This window comes from Nymphaea colorata, chromosome 4, assembly GCF_008831285.2.
Source record: "Nymphaea colorata isolate Beijing-Zhang1983 chromosome 4, ASM883128v2, whole genome shotgun sequence".
NCBI lineage: Eukaryota > Viridiplantae > Streptophyta > Magnoliopsida > Nymphaeales > Nymphaeaceae > Nymphaea > Nymphaea colorata.
The window spans coordinates 21,782,037-21,797,606 of record NC_045141.1 but is presented as its reverse complement, the minus strand read 5'-3'; the positions used below and the strand labels follow the sequence as shown (position 1 = coordinate 21,797,606).

The 15,570-nt window shown below is 39.8% G+C and overlaps 2 protein-coding genes across 2 annotated transcripts; both read left to right on the top strand.

The window, feature by feature from the left end:
• Positions 1 to 1,461: 1,461 nt before the first annotated feature.
• LOC116253397 (WAT1-related protein At4g19185-like) lies at positions 1,462 to 7,805 on the top strand. Its single transcript, XM_031628193.2, has 7 exons — positions 1,462 to 1,941; positions 2,792 to 2,854; positions 2,950 to 3,066; positions 3,149 to 3,434; positions 4,797 to 4,952; positions 5,283 to 5,434; positions 7,533 to 7,805. The coding sequence occupies exons 1-7, from the start codon at positions 1,757 to 1,759 to the stop codon at positions 7,693 to 7,695; spliced, it is 1,122 nt and encodes a 373-aa protein (XP_031484053.1). The 5' UTR covers positions 1,462 to 1,756; the 3' UTR covers positions 7,696 to 7,805.
• Positions 7,806 to 12,181: 4,376 nt separating this feature from the next.
• On the top strand, positions 12,182 to 15,302 carry LOC116252169 (cyclin-U4-1-like). Its single transcript, XM_031626273.2, has 2 exons — positions 12,182 to 12,674; positions 14,962 to 15,302. The coding sequence occupies exons 1-2, from the start codon at positions 12,301 to 12,303 to the stop codon at positions 15,263 to 15,265; spliced, it is 678 nt and encodes a 225-aa protein (XP_031482133.1). The 5' UTR covers positions 12,182 to 12,300; the 3' UTR covers positions 15,266 to 15,302.
• Positions 15,303 to 15,570: the final 268 nt, after the last annotated feature.

Below are 15,570 nucleotides of genomic sequence, written 5' to 3'. Positions count from 1 at the left end.
AGCGAGAGGTTAACAACCCACTACTCAAAAAAGAGCTCTCAGAGCCCTTCAGTCACCCACTTTTGGGGTCTTGGGCTGTGTCAGCAGCAGTTCACTTTTTAACTTCATATTGTGTCATACCACTTAAAACAGAGAGACATAATGGCCACGGAATCAAACTAGAGACATGTTTCTTCACAAGCTGTTAGCAGAACGAGTCATGTTGTGCCCCTTAAAGAAAATGGAAGATTTTCAAGAGATTCCTTTCTTTTTTATCTTCGCCTTTGCTGATATTCAATTTAAATGCTGGATTATAAGGAAGAATCCGTTTACTACGGCCAAAGTCTTTCTTTGCCACATACAGAGAAGTGCTACCGTATGCTTAGAGACTCTCCACGACCTTACCTGATGAACAGGAATAGGTTGTACAAACCGTATGCTTAGAGATTCATCTTTATAAAACTAACTACGCAGACGTGCAATTCCCGTTAGTTGAGAAAAAAAGAGTGATTTTCAAAGATATAGTGAGGTTGCTGCAACTGATGAATTTGAAACTGTCTTTATTGAAGCCCCTTTGATTTTTTTTTATCACGTTAACCTCAACTTAAGCTAGTCACAACCTAATATTTGATATAGGAAGGAAATCTTAATAAATGGTGCAAATTCGGTGTTTTTCACATATCACAAGTATAGTATGTCATTTTTATTATTGCCAGTTCTTAATATGTGATTTTGAAATTTTCTGTAATTTTATAACTAGAGAAAGACCATTGTTTCATTCTGAGGTTTCCAAAGATGAAGATCTGACTAATTTATGAAGAGTGCATATATAACTCGAATAGTCATTTGGAGGATATTGTACTCAAGTTTACACAATATGCACCTATATAGAGAAGTTATGGCATACTTGAACTCAATGAGCTCTAATTAAACTTTTTTTGCAGTGAATACATTTTTATAAAACTAAATATAGGAATATGATTTCATATCTGAAAACTGACAACTTGAAAAACTTTTTCTTGGCTGCAAGAGTAAGTTTTCTATAAAATGAGAGAGCAAACCGTTGATTTTGAAGTCCTTATAAAATATGACCTATTCATTGGACAAATTCGATTTTGCTTTCAAACATAGGGATCAGATCGATACAGTTTGCTTTGGAAAACTTTCCTTGTGAATAGAGATCTCCGATTGGAAGACATTATAAGGGATAGTGTTTTCATTGTCAATAACAAAAGATCAAAATTTTCAGACTAACTATGACCAAACATCGTAATAATTTTTTAATAAATTTAGGAGTTGCTTGGCAGTAGAGACGTTTTGTAATATGTTTTTCAAAAACTGGGGTAGATTCCTAAAACAAAACGCTTTGTTTCTACTGCAAACGATCTATCGGAGAGGCGTCATCGATTTAAAAGTTACCTGAAAAATCACAAACGTGAGACCCTTTTTGTGATCGAAAAGTCACTCTGACCCGACCGTCGACATCCTTTTGCTGGAAATGGGGCGTGCTGGCTTGATGTCAATGTGCAACGTTTAATCACCGAGGTAAATACCAAAACGTCGGCACGACTACGGGCTGCAGCCTTGCCGGGGAATCTCATCACACACACATGGAGCGACGGAGAGAGAGTCTGAAGGTTCTGCGGCTTACTATTCAAAGAGAGCAACTTGTTCATTCTTAATGATCCAGCTTCTCGATTTGTTGGTGTCGCGGTATAGGAATCAGTGAAGGGAAATAACGGAAAGATAGCCAATAGATCGAGTAGCGACGAAAGAGATGATGGTGGGAACCGATACTTGGAAGGCTCATGCAGCCATGGTACTGGTTCAGATGAACTATGCTGGATACCACGTAATCGCCAAGTTGGCCCTCAATGTTGGAATGAACCAGGTGGTCTTCTGCGTCTACAGGGACATGCTGGCTCTCGCCCTGCTCGCCCCCATCGCCTATTACCGAGAAAAGTGTGACTTCTTTCCAGGTTCTACTTGCCCTTTTTGTTCTTGTCCTTCTCGGTTACCATTTCTTGGTTTTCCTTCCGGGTTTTGCTTCTCAAGAAAAAAAGTGGAGGACGTGGTTTGTTTGCAAATCCAATTTCTTGACTGATTTCCTTTTTTCTTTACAATTGTTATTCGAATCGCTTATTTGGCTCTCTTCTGTGTTCAACTCCGTCCTCTGCTCTAGTTGATCGACGGTTTTAGGTAGAATTTTGGCATTTTTCGCTGCTATCTTATACCGTATTTGAGGTTGTATTTGGATGCAATCTTCATAAGAGAAAGGTAGAACGGAGATTGTGAAATGTGAGCGGGCCTAAATACCTTATCGAGATCAGTCTAGCAGTACTTTTAGATTCATTTCCTTTTCAACTATTCCCAGAAAGATCATTGTGTTATAATGCCCTGCGTTTTTCTTTCTCCTCCAAAATACGATTTGTTTTTTCTTTTTACTTTTTTTATGTATGTAAGCTTTTTTAATTTCCTTTGTTTTGTGTCTGGTTAAACGTGTTTCAAGTGTTTGCTTAACTTTTCTCTTGCAATTTTGTAGAATGATCATTTTTTATCTGTTTTCTCTCCAAATATGTGCTGAGTACGTAACAATCTTGTGGACTCTATTGAAGCTATTTTATTCTCTTCAAATGGTGAAAGATGGAAGAAGGTCTTCTCTTTCTGTCATTTGTCATAGACGATAATAATAATAATAAAAGCGTCAGTGATGATAATCGTTTCTAGAGTTGGGCACACTCTTATATATATTTAATGTCTCTAAGAGTTGAGAATGAAATGGGTAACCATTATTATGGTTCTTATTACTCAGAAGGATCCGGTCGCCGATATCTCGTCAGCTTCTTGTGTCGTTCTTCTTTCTTGGTCTAACGGGGTAAGAATTTCTATCTGCATTTTCTCCAGAAATTCAAATGCTGTGGCTTGAATACTGACTACATTATGGTATATGTTGCCTTTATGCCTTCTCAGTATATTTGGTAATCAGCTTCTGTTTCTGATTGGTCTTGGATATACGAGTCCAACATATGCTGCAGCTGTACAGCCTGCTGTACCAGTATTTACATTTATTTTGGCTGCATTAATGGGGTAAGGGCTGTCTATTTTACACATCTTTTGTGCCTCATGTTTCTGTCCGCTCTAATTTCATATGGTGAATTTTGTTTTGTAGCACAGAGACAGTTAATTTAAAAACAATTGAAGGCCAGTTGAAAGTTCTAGGCACCCTTATCTGTGTTTCTGGAGCTATGCTGATGGCATCATTTAGGGGTCCGGCAGTTATTGGAAGTGGGTTTCTGGACCTTGCTGCTCACAGTGAGATAAATGTGCTAGCCCAACCAGAGCCTATTGGGTGGTTATCTCCTCGTCTAATGGAGTTTGGGCTTGAAAGATGGCACATTGGTATCCTGTGCTTGATAGGAAACTGCTTATGCATGTCTATATATCTGGCCTTACAGGTGTGTTTGGAATTTTATCGGTTACTCTTGCTTTGTTATTGCTTTTACAACACTATTGTACTTTCTGAGGATTTACAATGCAAATGAACTCGAAAACTCTAGTTGACTGCTATGATGTATCTTCTTTTACATTACCAAACCCTGTCCGTTGTCTTGACATCTATGGTAGTATCGTGGTAATAGGCAGGCTCAGCTTAGCTTGTCAGTGGTATGTAACTTCATGGGATTCAGTTGTCAAGAGCACTGGAACAATCAGCCCTCAAAATTAATTGAAGAAAGGTTGTGTTGTGACAGTCCATCAGGTTGTAAGGCAATTCAAGTGTTTGATTAGGGGACAAATCGGTTTTTTTTTTTTTTTAATGTATTTAATAACCTAGGTCTCATCAACTGGCTACAATGGGCTGGCTCACCTTAACTTGTTAACAGGTTGTAACACAGTCAGATCTGGCCATCAAAAGGACTGGAACAGGAAGGAATTACAATGCATTCAAAGAAGGTTCTGCCATGGCAGTCCACCTGGCTGTGGAATAAACCATGTGTTGGGCCAGGATGAATAGCGTCCATTTTTTTTATTTTATGATGATTAGTCCATGTCTCACAAAAAGGCTGCTGGAAGTTTCAAAATATTGGTTGAATGGGTGAGGTTACTCTTCTTGATTCCATCCCAGGATACCCAGCTGGTAATTCATTTGCCTTCTGGACATGCTACTCATGAAACTTTTCCATAGCAACAGATGAAATACATTTGCTATGGTCTCTGGCTTATATGGATAGAGTGATCGATTAATATTTCTCTATCAAAATATTTCTCTCTAGCTATGTCTACTTGTGTGCTAAGATATGAAGTTTCTTTAGGCTTAAATTTTTTTCTCCGGCAAATGTTGGCTGTTGAAGTTGGTCCTATTTTCACTGCTTAGTATATGCTTGAGGTTAACTTTGTAACTGGTCTCTGCTTTAACTTGTCTTTCTCCCATATTCTTGTTATTAATTTGGGATAGGTTAAGGTAGCATAATTTGTGTCCAACAGGTGTGTTAATGTGCAACTATTAGGCACTTGCTGCTTTTTCTATAGTGTGAACATTTTTTTTGTCAATTTTTTTTTTTTTATTTACCATCTTCATGTGTCACTCCTAATGTGGTTATATTGGTTTTGCTTTTATTTGTTCTGTTTTTGTGTTCTGATAAAATAATAAACTATTAAAAACTTAATTATAGTTATTTACTAGTGGCCCTGTTTTGGTGGGATATTGTTGTTAATCAAGAGGATGGTATTATACTTGAAAATATGATTGTGAAATTTAAGTTGTTTCTGCTGCTGCAAATGCTTTCACTACTCACTGAAGACTTGGCTAATTTTTGCAGGCTCCAATTTTAAAGAGATACCCCGCTAACTTGTCATTGACAGCATATTCTTATTTCTTTGGTGCTCTTTTCATGACTTTTACTGGAGTATTTTCAACCAATGGCTATGCTGATTGGGTCTTGACACAATCTGAGATACGCACAGTGATATATGCTGTAAGCTTCAACCTGCATTTCATCTACAGTCCTAACTTGTAAACATAATATCTAAAGGATCCTTGGGACAGCTTTTGCTGTCAAATATTCACATTACCAAAGGTCCTTTATGATCAAACCCTGAATTTCTAATTTTTTTTAGTGTACTTTTCTTTTGCTAAAGCCATTCTCTGTGATAAAATTCCTAACTTCTAAAATCTACGAAATATGCTTTTCTTGTGATCTTAGCTTTAGCAGTCCTAGTTCTTTGGTCCAAAGAATGATTCAGTTGTTAGACATTTTTTTTTCTCTATGCTACTATGTTTAAAATGTGACAGAAATACCTCACAGGGAGTTGTTGCATCTGCTATCAACTATGGGCTTCTGACTTGGGCTAATAAGATCATCGGTCCCACATTAGTGGCATTGTATAACCCAGTTCAACCTGTTGCATCTGCCTTTTTGTCAAGAATTTTCCTTGGAAGCACGATATATATGGGAAGGTAGGGCTTCATCATTAACTGGATAATATCAACTTGTTTAGTCAATGCATCAAATTTGCTCCTTGTAAATCTTTGTTTGCTATAATTTTCTACTAATCGAATCTCTTATGTCAAAGTACTGCTGGATGATCTGTCAACTGCTGGTGATACTTGACTCATATTTCTATTCACAGATTGTTGAAGGTCAACATAGTTTCTTTTTGAAGTCAACTAGAAGCATCACAGTTGACCTCTTTCTATCTCTCACATTCTCTCTCTCTCCTGTGTGCATGTGTGTGAGTCTCCAGTCTATTCCATGATATTGAGATCATTGTATTGCTATCCTATGCGTATCATGTAAACGATTCATTATGCTAGAAATTTGGTGCTATTATGCGATGGAACAATTTTTTAGATGGCATGAAATCCTATTATTGTTTCTAAAATCTGCTTATGTCCATAATCCATTTATGTTGAGAATTACATCAGATAAAATAATCATTTTGATTTTTTGATGAATGATTTTTTGCTGAAGTAGTTATATCTCTTTGTTTATACTCCTCGAAGTGTTCATTCCTTCTAGAATGAATTTCAGTGACTAAAGTTAGGTTGACTACGTAATTTACAGATTTGATGGGAAATATGAGCTGGGACCAACCTGTAATCTGCTGATATAGTTCGAAGGAAACACTAGAAACTATGATTTCAGTCTCAGTAGGTGCCAATAAATTACAGATCGACTATAGGGTCCCTAACATGTTATATTTATGGATAATGACCATATGGACGAAGAACTAGTGCATGAGCATCCAAGTAAGGGTGGGCACCGGGCCGGGCCACCGGCAAGTCGGCCTGACTCGGGCCCAAAAAAAAGGGCACCGGGTCGGCCCGATAATTTATCGGGCCAGCCCGGTTCGGCCCGATAATTTATCGGGCCAGCCCGGTTGTGCCCGATAAGCCCGGGTGGGCCCGATAATTTTTTTTAATATTTATTTTATTAATTTGTATATATAAATATAATATTTTATTACGATTAATTACATTTATATAATATTTTATATTAAATATATATTTTTTAATTTAATCTGGCTCGAGTTTTATTGGTCGGGCTGGGGCCGGGTTTTGGGTGTCGGGCCGGCCCGATGCCCAGGCTTACATCCAAGTGACTATTAGTGATGCAGAAAGCCTATGTATATTATGATGTAACTTGATGGCAAGGCTCTGGTCATGGTAACTGGATTTTTTCCAAACACACATATTGAAGAGTCAGTGGTCTATTACTAAGCTTGCTACCTATTGTCTTACCTGGTAACAGTTGAATTTTTATTTTAGCACTATAGGATTTGTCAATAAGTGGGCTATTTGAAGACGAATTCATTGCTTGTGTTGCCCACTAGCAGATTGCGTCTTACCTTTCTCATGGACATGGTGAAGCATGTAAAATCCAGGATAAATGTTGGCTAATATGTAAAATGGAAGAAAATGAAAATTTGAAAGGCCTGCATGCTGCTAATAGGTTTCATGTTTTGTTAGTCCTAAAACTTTGGAGTAAGGTTTAAGTATGTACTTAGGACACATATGGTTTAGTAGACAGACAACTGTAAAATAGAAAAATTGAAACTTATGTTTGAGAACAGCAGAGGTACTGTAGGGGTTCTTTGAATTCGTGATTGCTTACTGGTGATCTCTGACGTGATTTTCTGCTCTTGTTTGACAATGTAATTGAGAAATTTTTGTTTCCACATGTTCTATTGTTTTTTCTGTCATAGACGAGTATTTATGACAAAATGGTCTTGGGATTTCTCCGAATCCTCTAGATACTGAGATGTAATATGCCTGGTGCACTGACCGTTTATGACGTTCTCCCATCACTTTGTGCCAATGGGACTAATAGGGAATTCTTTTTACTGTGGTTTATTATTTTTGGTCTTTCCTTCTCTTTTTAGTGGTAGTGAATTCAGGATGAAGAATTAAAATTTGATATACAAAGAATAACATTTTCAAAATTCAAACAGCATTTGAGTAAACTTTCTTCTTTGCTTTTTGAGTTGCTCATGGCTACTGAAGGGAATAAAAACACAAAAAAAGCAATATTAATCTCGTTTCCTGCTTGTGACAGTATTTTTGGAGGATCTCTTATAGTCGCTGGTTTATATATTGTGACATGGGCACGCTATAGAGAGCGACTTGCAAGTGTAGGGCTACATGTTCATGAACTTGCACCATTACTTAAAATTTCATCACCCACGGGCAACAGTATGGATGAAAAAAGAATCACTTGAATGTTGGCAGACAGCGTATGTATTCTTGTTTCTGGTTTTCGATTCCGTTGGAGGAGCACATCCACATGCATGCGGACACAAGCACAGACAAGGACGGGATTCAAAGAAGGTTGGGGGGGTGGGGGTGGGTTTGAGGGGAGGGGGAAGAGAGAGAGAGAGTCATTTATACCTGTATTGAACAGATGATTTTCCCAGTAATACTGAAATTTTTTCTATTATGAAAATTATTTGTTGCAACTTGCTTTAGTCTTTGCTCTTCCGTTCCTTTTCTTTGCACACTATAGTTGTGGGCTCCCTTGAGAGTGGCCCAGATGTGCGTCATTTGCCAGAACCCCCATTGAGTCCTCCTGAGCATTTCATGTGAGTCCAGGAGGCAAGATTCGTCGAAGATGGTGAACGAAAAAGTTCTGATAGAGAAATTACTTTCATTTGTTTGAGGATGTTGTGTCGCAGGGCATTTCAGTCTCAGTCATCTTGCCTAAAGACTCGAGGCCCAACTACTACTGACTTGTGGGAAGTTAGGGAGGCAAAAAGGAGTGGGTTTGATCTGGTACCGGTGTCTGCTCTAGTCGCATGCAATTCTTCTTAAATCTTCCAATTCTCTCTGGAGATTCCGGAAACCCATATGACATGAGAAAGACTTGATGTCTTAAACATAATAAATAACATGATTTATATCAAATATCATCTCCAGAAAACATGATACCAACTTTTCTCATAATTTTTTTCTGGGAAAAAAACAATGTTTTGAAAAATACCACAAGTTCTTCGCTTGTACGGGGTTTTTCTTGAGGATGTGATTTTGGTCTACGCTATTTGCCTTTAATGTGTACGTAGCATCCAAAAATGTGAGATTAAGATAATTCGGTCGAGTCTCCAATTCAATTCATCATACAATGTTGTGATCAGTTCAATTCATCATACAATGTTGTGATAGTAGGCCTAGTTATCGAGAACACTAGTAGATGCCAACAAAAGCTCCATCCACCCACCTTGCTAGGCTTAGACTTAAGATCTTCAAGTTGAAAAAGATGGAGAGTATGGAACGCCGGGTGTCTCTGTCATAAAATGATAAGGCTTACCTAGTCCAGGTTGCCTATCAATGAACATATATATAAAGCCGGGAGAGCTTTTCAAGAGAGCTCCCGCAGATTCATCTGATTGGTTAAGATCAGCATTTGGCATCTGAAGGACTCACACAATGAAAACAGTAAACGGAGCAGCACTGTGCGGTTACTCTACTTTCTCTGCGCTTTATACTTGATAGTTTCCTAGTTGAACCTACATTGGTCCTTGGGGAACCAGATGATCAATAAGTCTGCTATTGCAGATCAGCTGAATTGTGGCATTGCCAAGACATTGAACCGTGACATTCAAAACTACCTAGTAAGGAACGGCGACCTTTGTGAGGCGGAAGCCTAGCTGTATAGTTCGCAAAGATGCCCCTCCATATTCCTAAATGGCTTACAGCAAGTATTGTTTATGGACCCTCCCCGGTGTCGTCTTCTTCACGTGTATGGTTTATGTGGTGCCTCTCAAATCTCAACGATCACGCCATGTGACAAACTAGATTCTTAACTTGGCCTCTTCATTCGTGCTTTTAGGTGGAAAAGAGACTCTTTCGCTGCAGAATTTTACTTTCTCGCTTTGTTTAAGTCTCGTTCGTTTCAGTGTTCTTTCAAAATCTAAAACTGTTTAGCTATAGTTTGATTTATCTTTTAGGTGAAACAGACATCAAAAGAACCATTCTCTGCAAGCTCTACTGTTAAACACCTTCATTTTCTCCAGATGCCCACTTGATGATGAAGGGCTGACCTGCCCTGTGTGATTGGATAGAATCTGAAAGCTCGAGTTACAGAGAGATGAATCAATCTTGTGCGAGAAAAATATATTTGGCATCTGCTCATGCTCAAACCGAACAGCTAGAGGCGATCATAAGCGACAGACGCAAACTGTAACCCAGTTTCATACTTGACCCATTTTCTTGACTGTAAATGGGACCTAGATCTGATGTAAAGCTTCTCAAAGCAATTCCATACATATAATTTAATTTGGACCCAGTGGATCCGACCTGGATACTGCTTGGAAATTCCCCTTATGGCCAAACTCAGATCTTGTTTGTTTAATGACAATAAGATCCAGGTCAAATTGGGCCCGCAGTTAGGCCCCGAGTTCTTCGCCGAGAGCTCTGCCACAGTTTGGCACTATGCCAATGTGAATGGAAGTTGGATTCTAGTAACAGGGTCATTGATCTTTTGTTTTGAGGTGTGGCTCGAGCCTTGTTGGGAGCCAACTGTTGCCCCCATCCTCTCACATGCCTTGTTCAATGCTGAGTTCACAGCTCAACACAATCTCACCCTCCATCCATCTTTTGTCAGTTATAGGCAAGACTATCTGCCATTTTTTTCTGCAAGAAAACTAGAAGGAATTTGTTCTCGTGTCATCCTGTGATCACCAAAATACTTTTCGTCCTTGTTTGGATCTGTTGATTTGTTTGTTCATTTTAGCTTTTTTCGTGGTACTCTGATGAGTCTTTCTGCCAATTGCCATCTTCTGCAGCCGGTTGGTCCTGCTTCTAATGAGAGAACAAGATTAAAATTATATGCAAACTGAAGTGAAGTTCATTCATTAACTTACAGAAAAAGAGTGGTGGCTTCTGAATCCCACCAAGTTGGTGCGGTGCAATGAGTTGCTCAACTCATGGCACTGGCTTCTCTGCTGAAAGATTCGAGTTTGGCATGTCTAATTTCTACAGTATTTTCCAACTCCAGCCCTGTCGATATGTGGTTGCTGATTAGTATTTTTCTCTTTAGATATGTTTACCCTTTTCGCAATGAATTTGGTTATCAGGAAAAATGCTTTAGCACATGCTGCTTTCTGCGGCTCTGCCACTGTTTTCATCGCGGGTTGGCAATCAAGCATGATGAGCAGTCACATCTGGTCAGCCTGTGATTCTCAGCCACAGGGCCACGCCTGAGGCCAATATCCACGAGGCCCACGACTTCTATTGAAGAGTAATAACGTGTTGAACTTTTCACGCTTTTCTGAACTATGGCTTTCCTATGTTCCTGATGAGCAATTACAGGGACATGTAGAAGCTCAGAAATCACAAGGTAAAGAAAATTTACTGATGAGTTTCACTCTCTCCTTTGCCTTGTCCTTTTACATTATTATCACAGCAACTGTTGCATTGGCCTTAAAGATATGAATGTGAGAGAGAGATGGGTCACGTTCTTTTGATATAAAGTAGCCATTGCCAGTTTGTCATCTTGGTCTGCTTGAGAAACAGTAAAGTCTTTGTTGGTTTGAGACAACTGTGAATTGTGCAGGCCCATGTGTGTGTGTGTATTTTTCAAATGGGAAACAGGCGATCGAGTGTAGCAACAACATAGCTGTGGCCGTAGCCTGCTCACTGCCAGCATTGCTGCTACTGCCTTGCCTGTTGCAGGATTGACCCTAGTTCGGATTCGGGTCGGATCCAAACTTAATTAGATTTTATGTTTTGGGCATAAGATCCTACAATTATACGAACCAGGTCAGATTTTTATCGTTCTTCATTTGGATATTGGACTTGGATTCAGATTCAGATTCAGTTTACGGAATCAAATAACCAATACCAATCCTCAAATAGACGACTTTATAAAAAAATTTGCGTGAAAGGATCCGATTTTTTTATGCTAAACCGGATAACATAACATTATTGATTACTGCCTAAGATGCCACCGACAACACGATCCGTAACCATAACAGATTCGAAGTTCCAAAATGCAGGCGGGTCACAGGCCCATCTTCGATCCGCCCCACGCTCCTCAAGTAAATATCAAATCAAGCCGGATTCGCTTGAACATGAAGCTTCGCCAACAAAGTTATCTCAACCCGCAACTCCTGAAAAAATAATAAATGAAGCTTGTGGAACAATTCTTTCCGCCACTTAAGCACGAATGGGAAGAAGAGTTATCCTTGAAACCAAGACATTGATTTTGAGAAGTGCATTAACTTCTACCTTGAAAACTGCACCGAAGAAAAATGGAGCTACCGAGATCTGAGTTCTGAAGTTAAAATTTATTCTTTCATCTCTCTGTCTGGTTTTGGCCTTTCAGCTTCTTAAAAAAAGAAGATCTTGCTTACCAATCGCACTTTTCGTTTGAACATTCATTCTCCGGTCGTCTACTTCACTTGAAGCGAGCTTTTAAACAGGTTTTACTGCAAGTTACAGTTTACCATCTTCGTAATTTTCACAATTTTCAGGATCTGTCAATGTTTTGACTAATTTCGTGGACGATGTAGACTGACATTGGTATATATATAACTATATATATATTCTTATTAGGATTTGACACTTGAACAAATTGGTACGTTCCTATTAACAACGAAAGGTGGATTTGATAAAAATGAGAATGCCGACACTTGCTGTGTGTGAACTGAGTGGATAAAAAAAACCAGAAAGATTCACATAAAGTAAGGCCACACGACAATGCATATAAGGAGCGAACCCGCCTTTTCCTATTCCACGTAGCGCTCACCTTCCCTCTCTCTCTCCCTTTCTCTCTCTCTCTCTCTCTCTCTCACTAAACAGGGGGGAGAGGGCCAAAAATTGGGGCAGAGATGGCGGAGATCTACCAACCGGAGGCCATCCCCAAGGTGGTCACCTACCTCTCCTCCCTGTTGCAGAGAGTGGCGGAGGCCAACGACTCGTCGGCCGCCACCCTCACTTCCCCCACTTCGCCGCTGGATTCGGTCCCTCCGCCTCCCCAGAAGGTCTCCGTCTTCCACGGCCTGTGCAAGCCCGTGATCTCCATCCAGAGCTACCTGGAGCGTATTTTCCGCTATGCCAATTGCAGTCCATCCTGCTTCATTGTCGCCTACATCTACCTCGATCGCTTCGTGAGCCGTCAGCCGGCCATCCCCATCACCTCCTACAACGTCCACCGCCTCCTCATCACCAGCGTCTTGGTCGCAGCTAAGTTCATGGACGACCTGTAAGTAGATTCCCCCTTCCCGCCCTTCATTTCCCTTTCTCATTACTGGATAGTGAACGATTCGGATTTCTTTATCGGGTTTTGCCTTTTTGTCTCGGATCTTTACGAGTCGTTAGCTTCCTAGCCAGAGCCAGTGCCTGGCTCGTCCGTCCATAGCCGTGGTATTGCCGTCGGCAGTAGTCACAGTACCATACCTATTAGAAAGTGGAAATGACAAGGGAATTTCGCTCTGTTTTTTCTGCCAAGCACTTAATGAATGTAGAATAGATGGAATTACTCATCAGGTGGTCGGTAGGAACAAAAGATAGAAATTTTGCGTTAACTTTGTATTTCCTTTATACTTTTCTGCCGAAAGTTTACAGAACTTAATTTCAGCAGCATAATTTCTAAAGAAAGGGCCAAATCCCAAATCAGAAACTGATATATAGTGTAGGAGATGTATCATTCAAGTACAATTTTCCAACCATGAACCGCTGCATTTCTACCATCAACAAAATCGCATTCTTCACAAGAAAATAAATAAATGGCCCAGTGTGTTGTTGCTCTTTCTACCCAACCACAGCTGTCCAAGCCTTAAAATATTTGGCATTTCATGTCCCATGATTAGAATCAATAGTAGTTGTACTCCGTATATCTATTTAATCATTTTTTGCTCATATGAAAATAAGATTCAGCACTAATCTCACTTAAAACTACATTAACATCTTTTCTAAACGTATGATACTCATTATTTAACATTTATTACTTTTCTAAAGCTGAATTCTCATGTTAGCATCTTTTTTTCTAGTAAATGGTACTTATGGTGTGTTGTTGGCGAGCCATGTGGCCGTGGGGTCAATTTCATGTCCAAACGACGCCTGCCATTCTGGCAACCACTCAGGTTCCTTGTCAACGTCACTTACATTATTTTATTTCAACAGAGCACTATGTATGTCATTATTCGAAAATATTATAGTTGGTAAAACTGCTTAAAACATTTAGTCAGTTTGGCAATCTCAAAATGCATCAACTTCCGCCCCTTAGTGTCAAAATGCAAAAAGAATGAGGCAAAAAAATATGGTTGGACAATTTGGTAATTTTGAAGTTGATCTGTAACTCGCCTTTGCAAAGAGATCTACAGTTTTCACCCTGCACTTTTAATAAAGTGATAAGCGGTGACTAAGAACATTAATGGCGCAGGTTCGGTAGAGTTGGCCCGTCTGGAACCGGTGGTTTTTTGAGGTGAGAGTCTGAAGTGGGACGTCAGCCTGGTCTGGGTTGTAGCCTTTCTGGTGCAGCAACCCAGGCACATGGCAGAGAGGCTTTGCCCTTTTTATTGTTTTTCTTTTCTAATGACCTCCACATATTATATTTGCATTGTCAATGGAGCCATTCAATATAAGAATTTATTTTATTTCAATAGGGTTCGTTTCTTGCAAGCTCTGTTCTTTATTTTACGTTATTTGCTTTAGCATGATAAGGGGAAAGAAATTCATGCCACCAACTGGAGCCAGTGGGGCTCATGCAATCATTTATAATGCAGACGAAAGTACGCCATTAATGCATACAGTGGCGCCTGTCTACCGTAAAAAGTGAATGGTTGAAGCTATAAATCTCTCTTGAGAAGATGATTTAGCATATTATATTGTCTACCACAGTCACTAACCAATTGGCTGCTTCTCTGCTTTCTCTTCTTCCATCATCTGTTGGAAAACTCGCAAGTCTTTTTGTTTCGATCGGTTTAATAGATTACCTGTTAGGAAAATTATAGTGGGATACGTCAATTTCAGTAATTTGATTTCTTGGCAATAAATGAGCTTTTCGCTTGGGCAACGGAACACTTTTCCTGTGAGCTTCAAACTCCGCATTGGATCAAACATGGTGATGTTCACAAGTCTGTCTCTATATTCTGTGACGTTACATCAACTCTGCGGCATTGACAAGTCTCCTCCTACCAAACAACCGGAGTCCTTATCGCCGCTACTTGGCCCTTCCATAAAGCGCCAAAAAGTGTGTTGTGATGAGCAGCAATTGCCACCATATAAATTGTCGGCAAAGGATGCACTCACGTGTTGCATTAGAAATCCAACCGACGGCTGATCTGGTCATATTATACTTTTGCCGACGATCTGTTTTCAATCACCACCGCACATCTACTTGGGGACTATTCATCTCTCATAGTTTTACAGAAACTCGTTTAGATTTTGAATTCTTCCATTTGGCTGCTTAGGTTACACGACAGCGAGTGACTAAATAAAAGATTTTATCATTTGCAGTTTCTGATCAAAGAAAATGGTGCCTGTTGCAGGTATTACAACAATGCATATTATGCGAAAGTGGGTGGGATCAGCACCCAAGAGATGAACTGTTTGGAGATTGATTTCCTCTTCGGAATTGGGTTCCAATTGAATGTCACGCCTTCCACCTTCCACGCTTACTGCAAGTACTTGCAGAGGGAGATGCTAGAGTTTGAGTCCGCCAGTCTTGGCGCTTGTATACAGAGGCCCCTCAAGATCCATGGCCGCTTCCCTTTCTCTTCTCCCAGCTCTGATGAATCCAATTCTCAGAGTACCCAACAGTTAGTTGCTTGCTGTACAAACAAGTCTGTGTAAATAGACAGCTTATGGTTATTGATTCTCTCTTTTCTTCTTTCTTCCTTTTCCTTTCCTTTCTTCCTTTTGCCTGTGAATTGCTTGTTTCCAAAGGATGAGAAGCTAGCAACTTTTCCTCGGATGCATTTTCTTTATTCGGTGCTCATGGGGACTTGGAGTATAAGCAACCAACCCTTTCTCTTTCTCAATGTCCTCCTTTCCGGAGATATCTGGGCTGCCCCTAGGTTTTGTGTGTGTGTGTGTGTGTGAGAGAGAGAGAGAGAGAGTCTGCAGAGGGAATGATCCTATATGTATTCGGATCAAAT

Excerpts from the sequence above, each read along its gene's own strand:
- LOC116252169 (XM_031626273.2), top strand. The coding sequence starts at position 12,301 with ATGGCGGAGATCTACCAACCGGAGGCCATCCCCAAGGTGGTCACCTAC. Across the intron at positions 12,675-14,961 it reads GCTAAGTTCATGGACGACCT|GTATTACAACAATGCATATT; the intron begins GTAAGTAGATTC and ends TGCCTGTTGCAG.
- LOC116253397 (XM_031628193.2), top strand. The coding sequence starts at position 1,757 with ATGATGGTGGGAACCGATACTTGGAAGGCTCATGCAGCCATGGTACTG. Across the intron at positions 3,435-4,796 it reads CTATATATCTGGCCTTACAG|GCTCCAATTTTAAAGAGATA; the intron begins GTGTGTTTGGAA and ends TAATTTTTGCAG. Across the intron at positions 4,953-5,282 it reads TACGCACAGTGATATATGCT|GGAGTTGTTGCATCTGCTAT; the intron begins GTAAGCTTCAAC and ends AATACCTCACAG.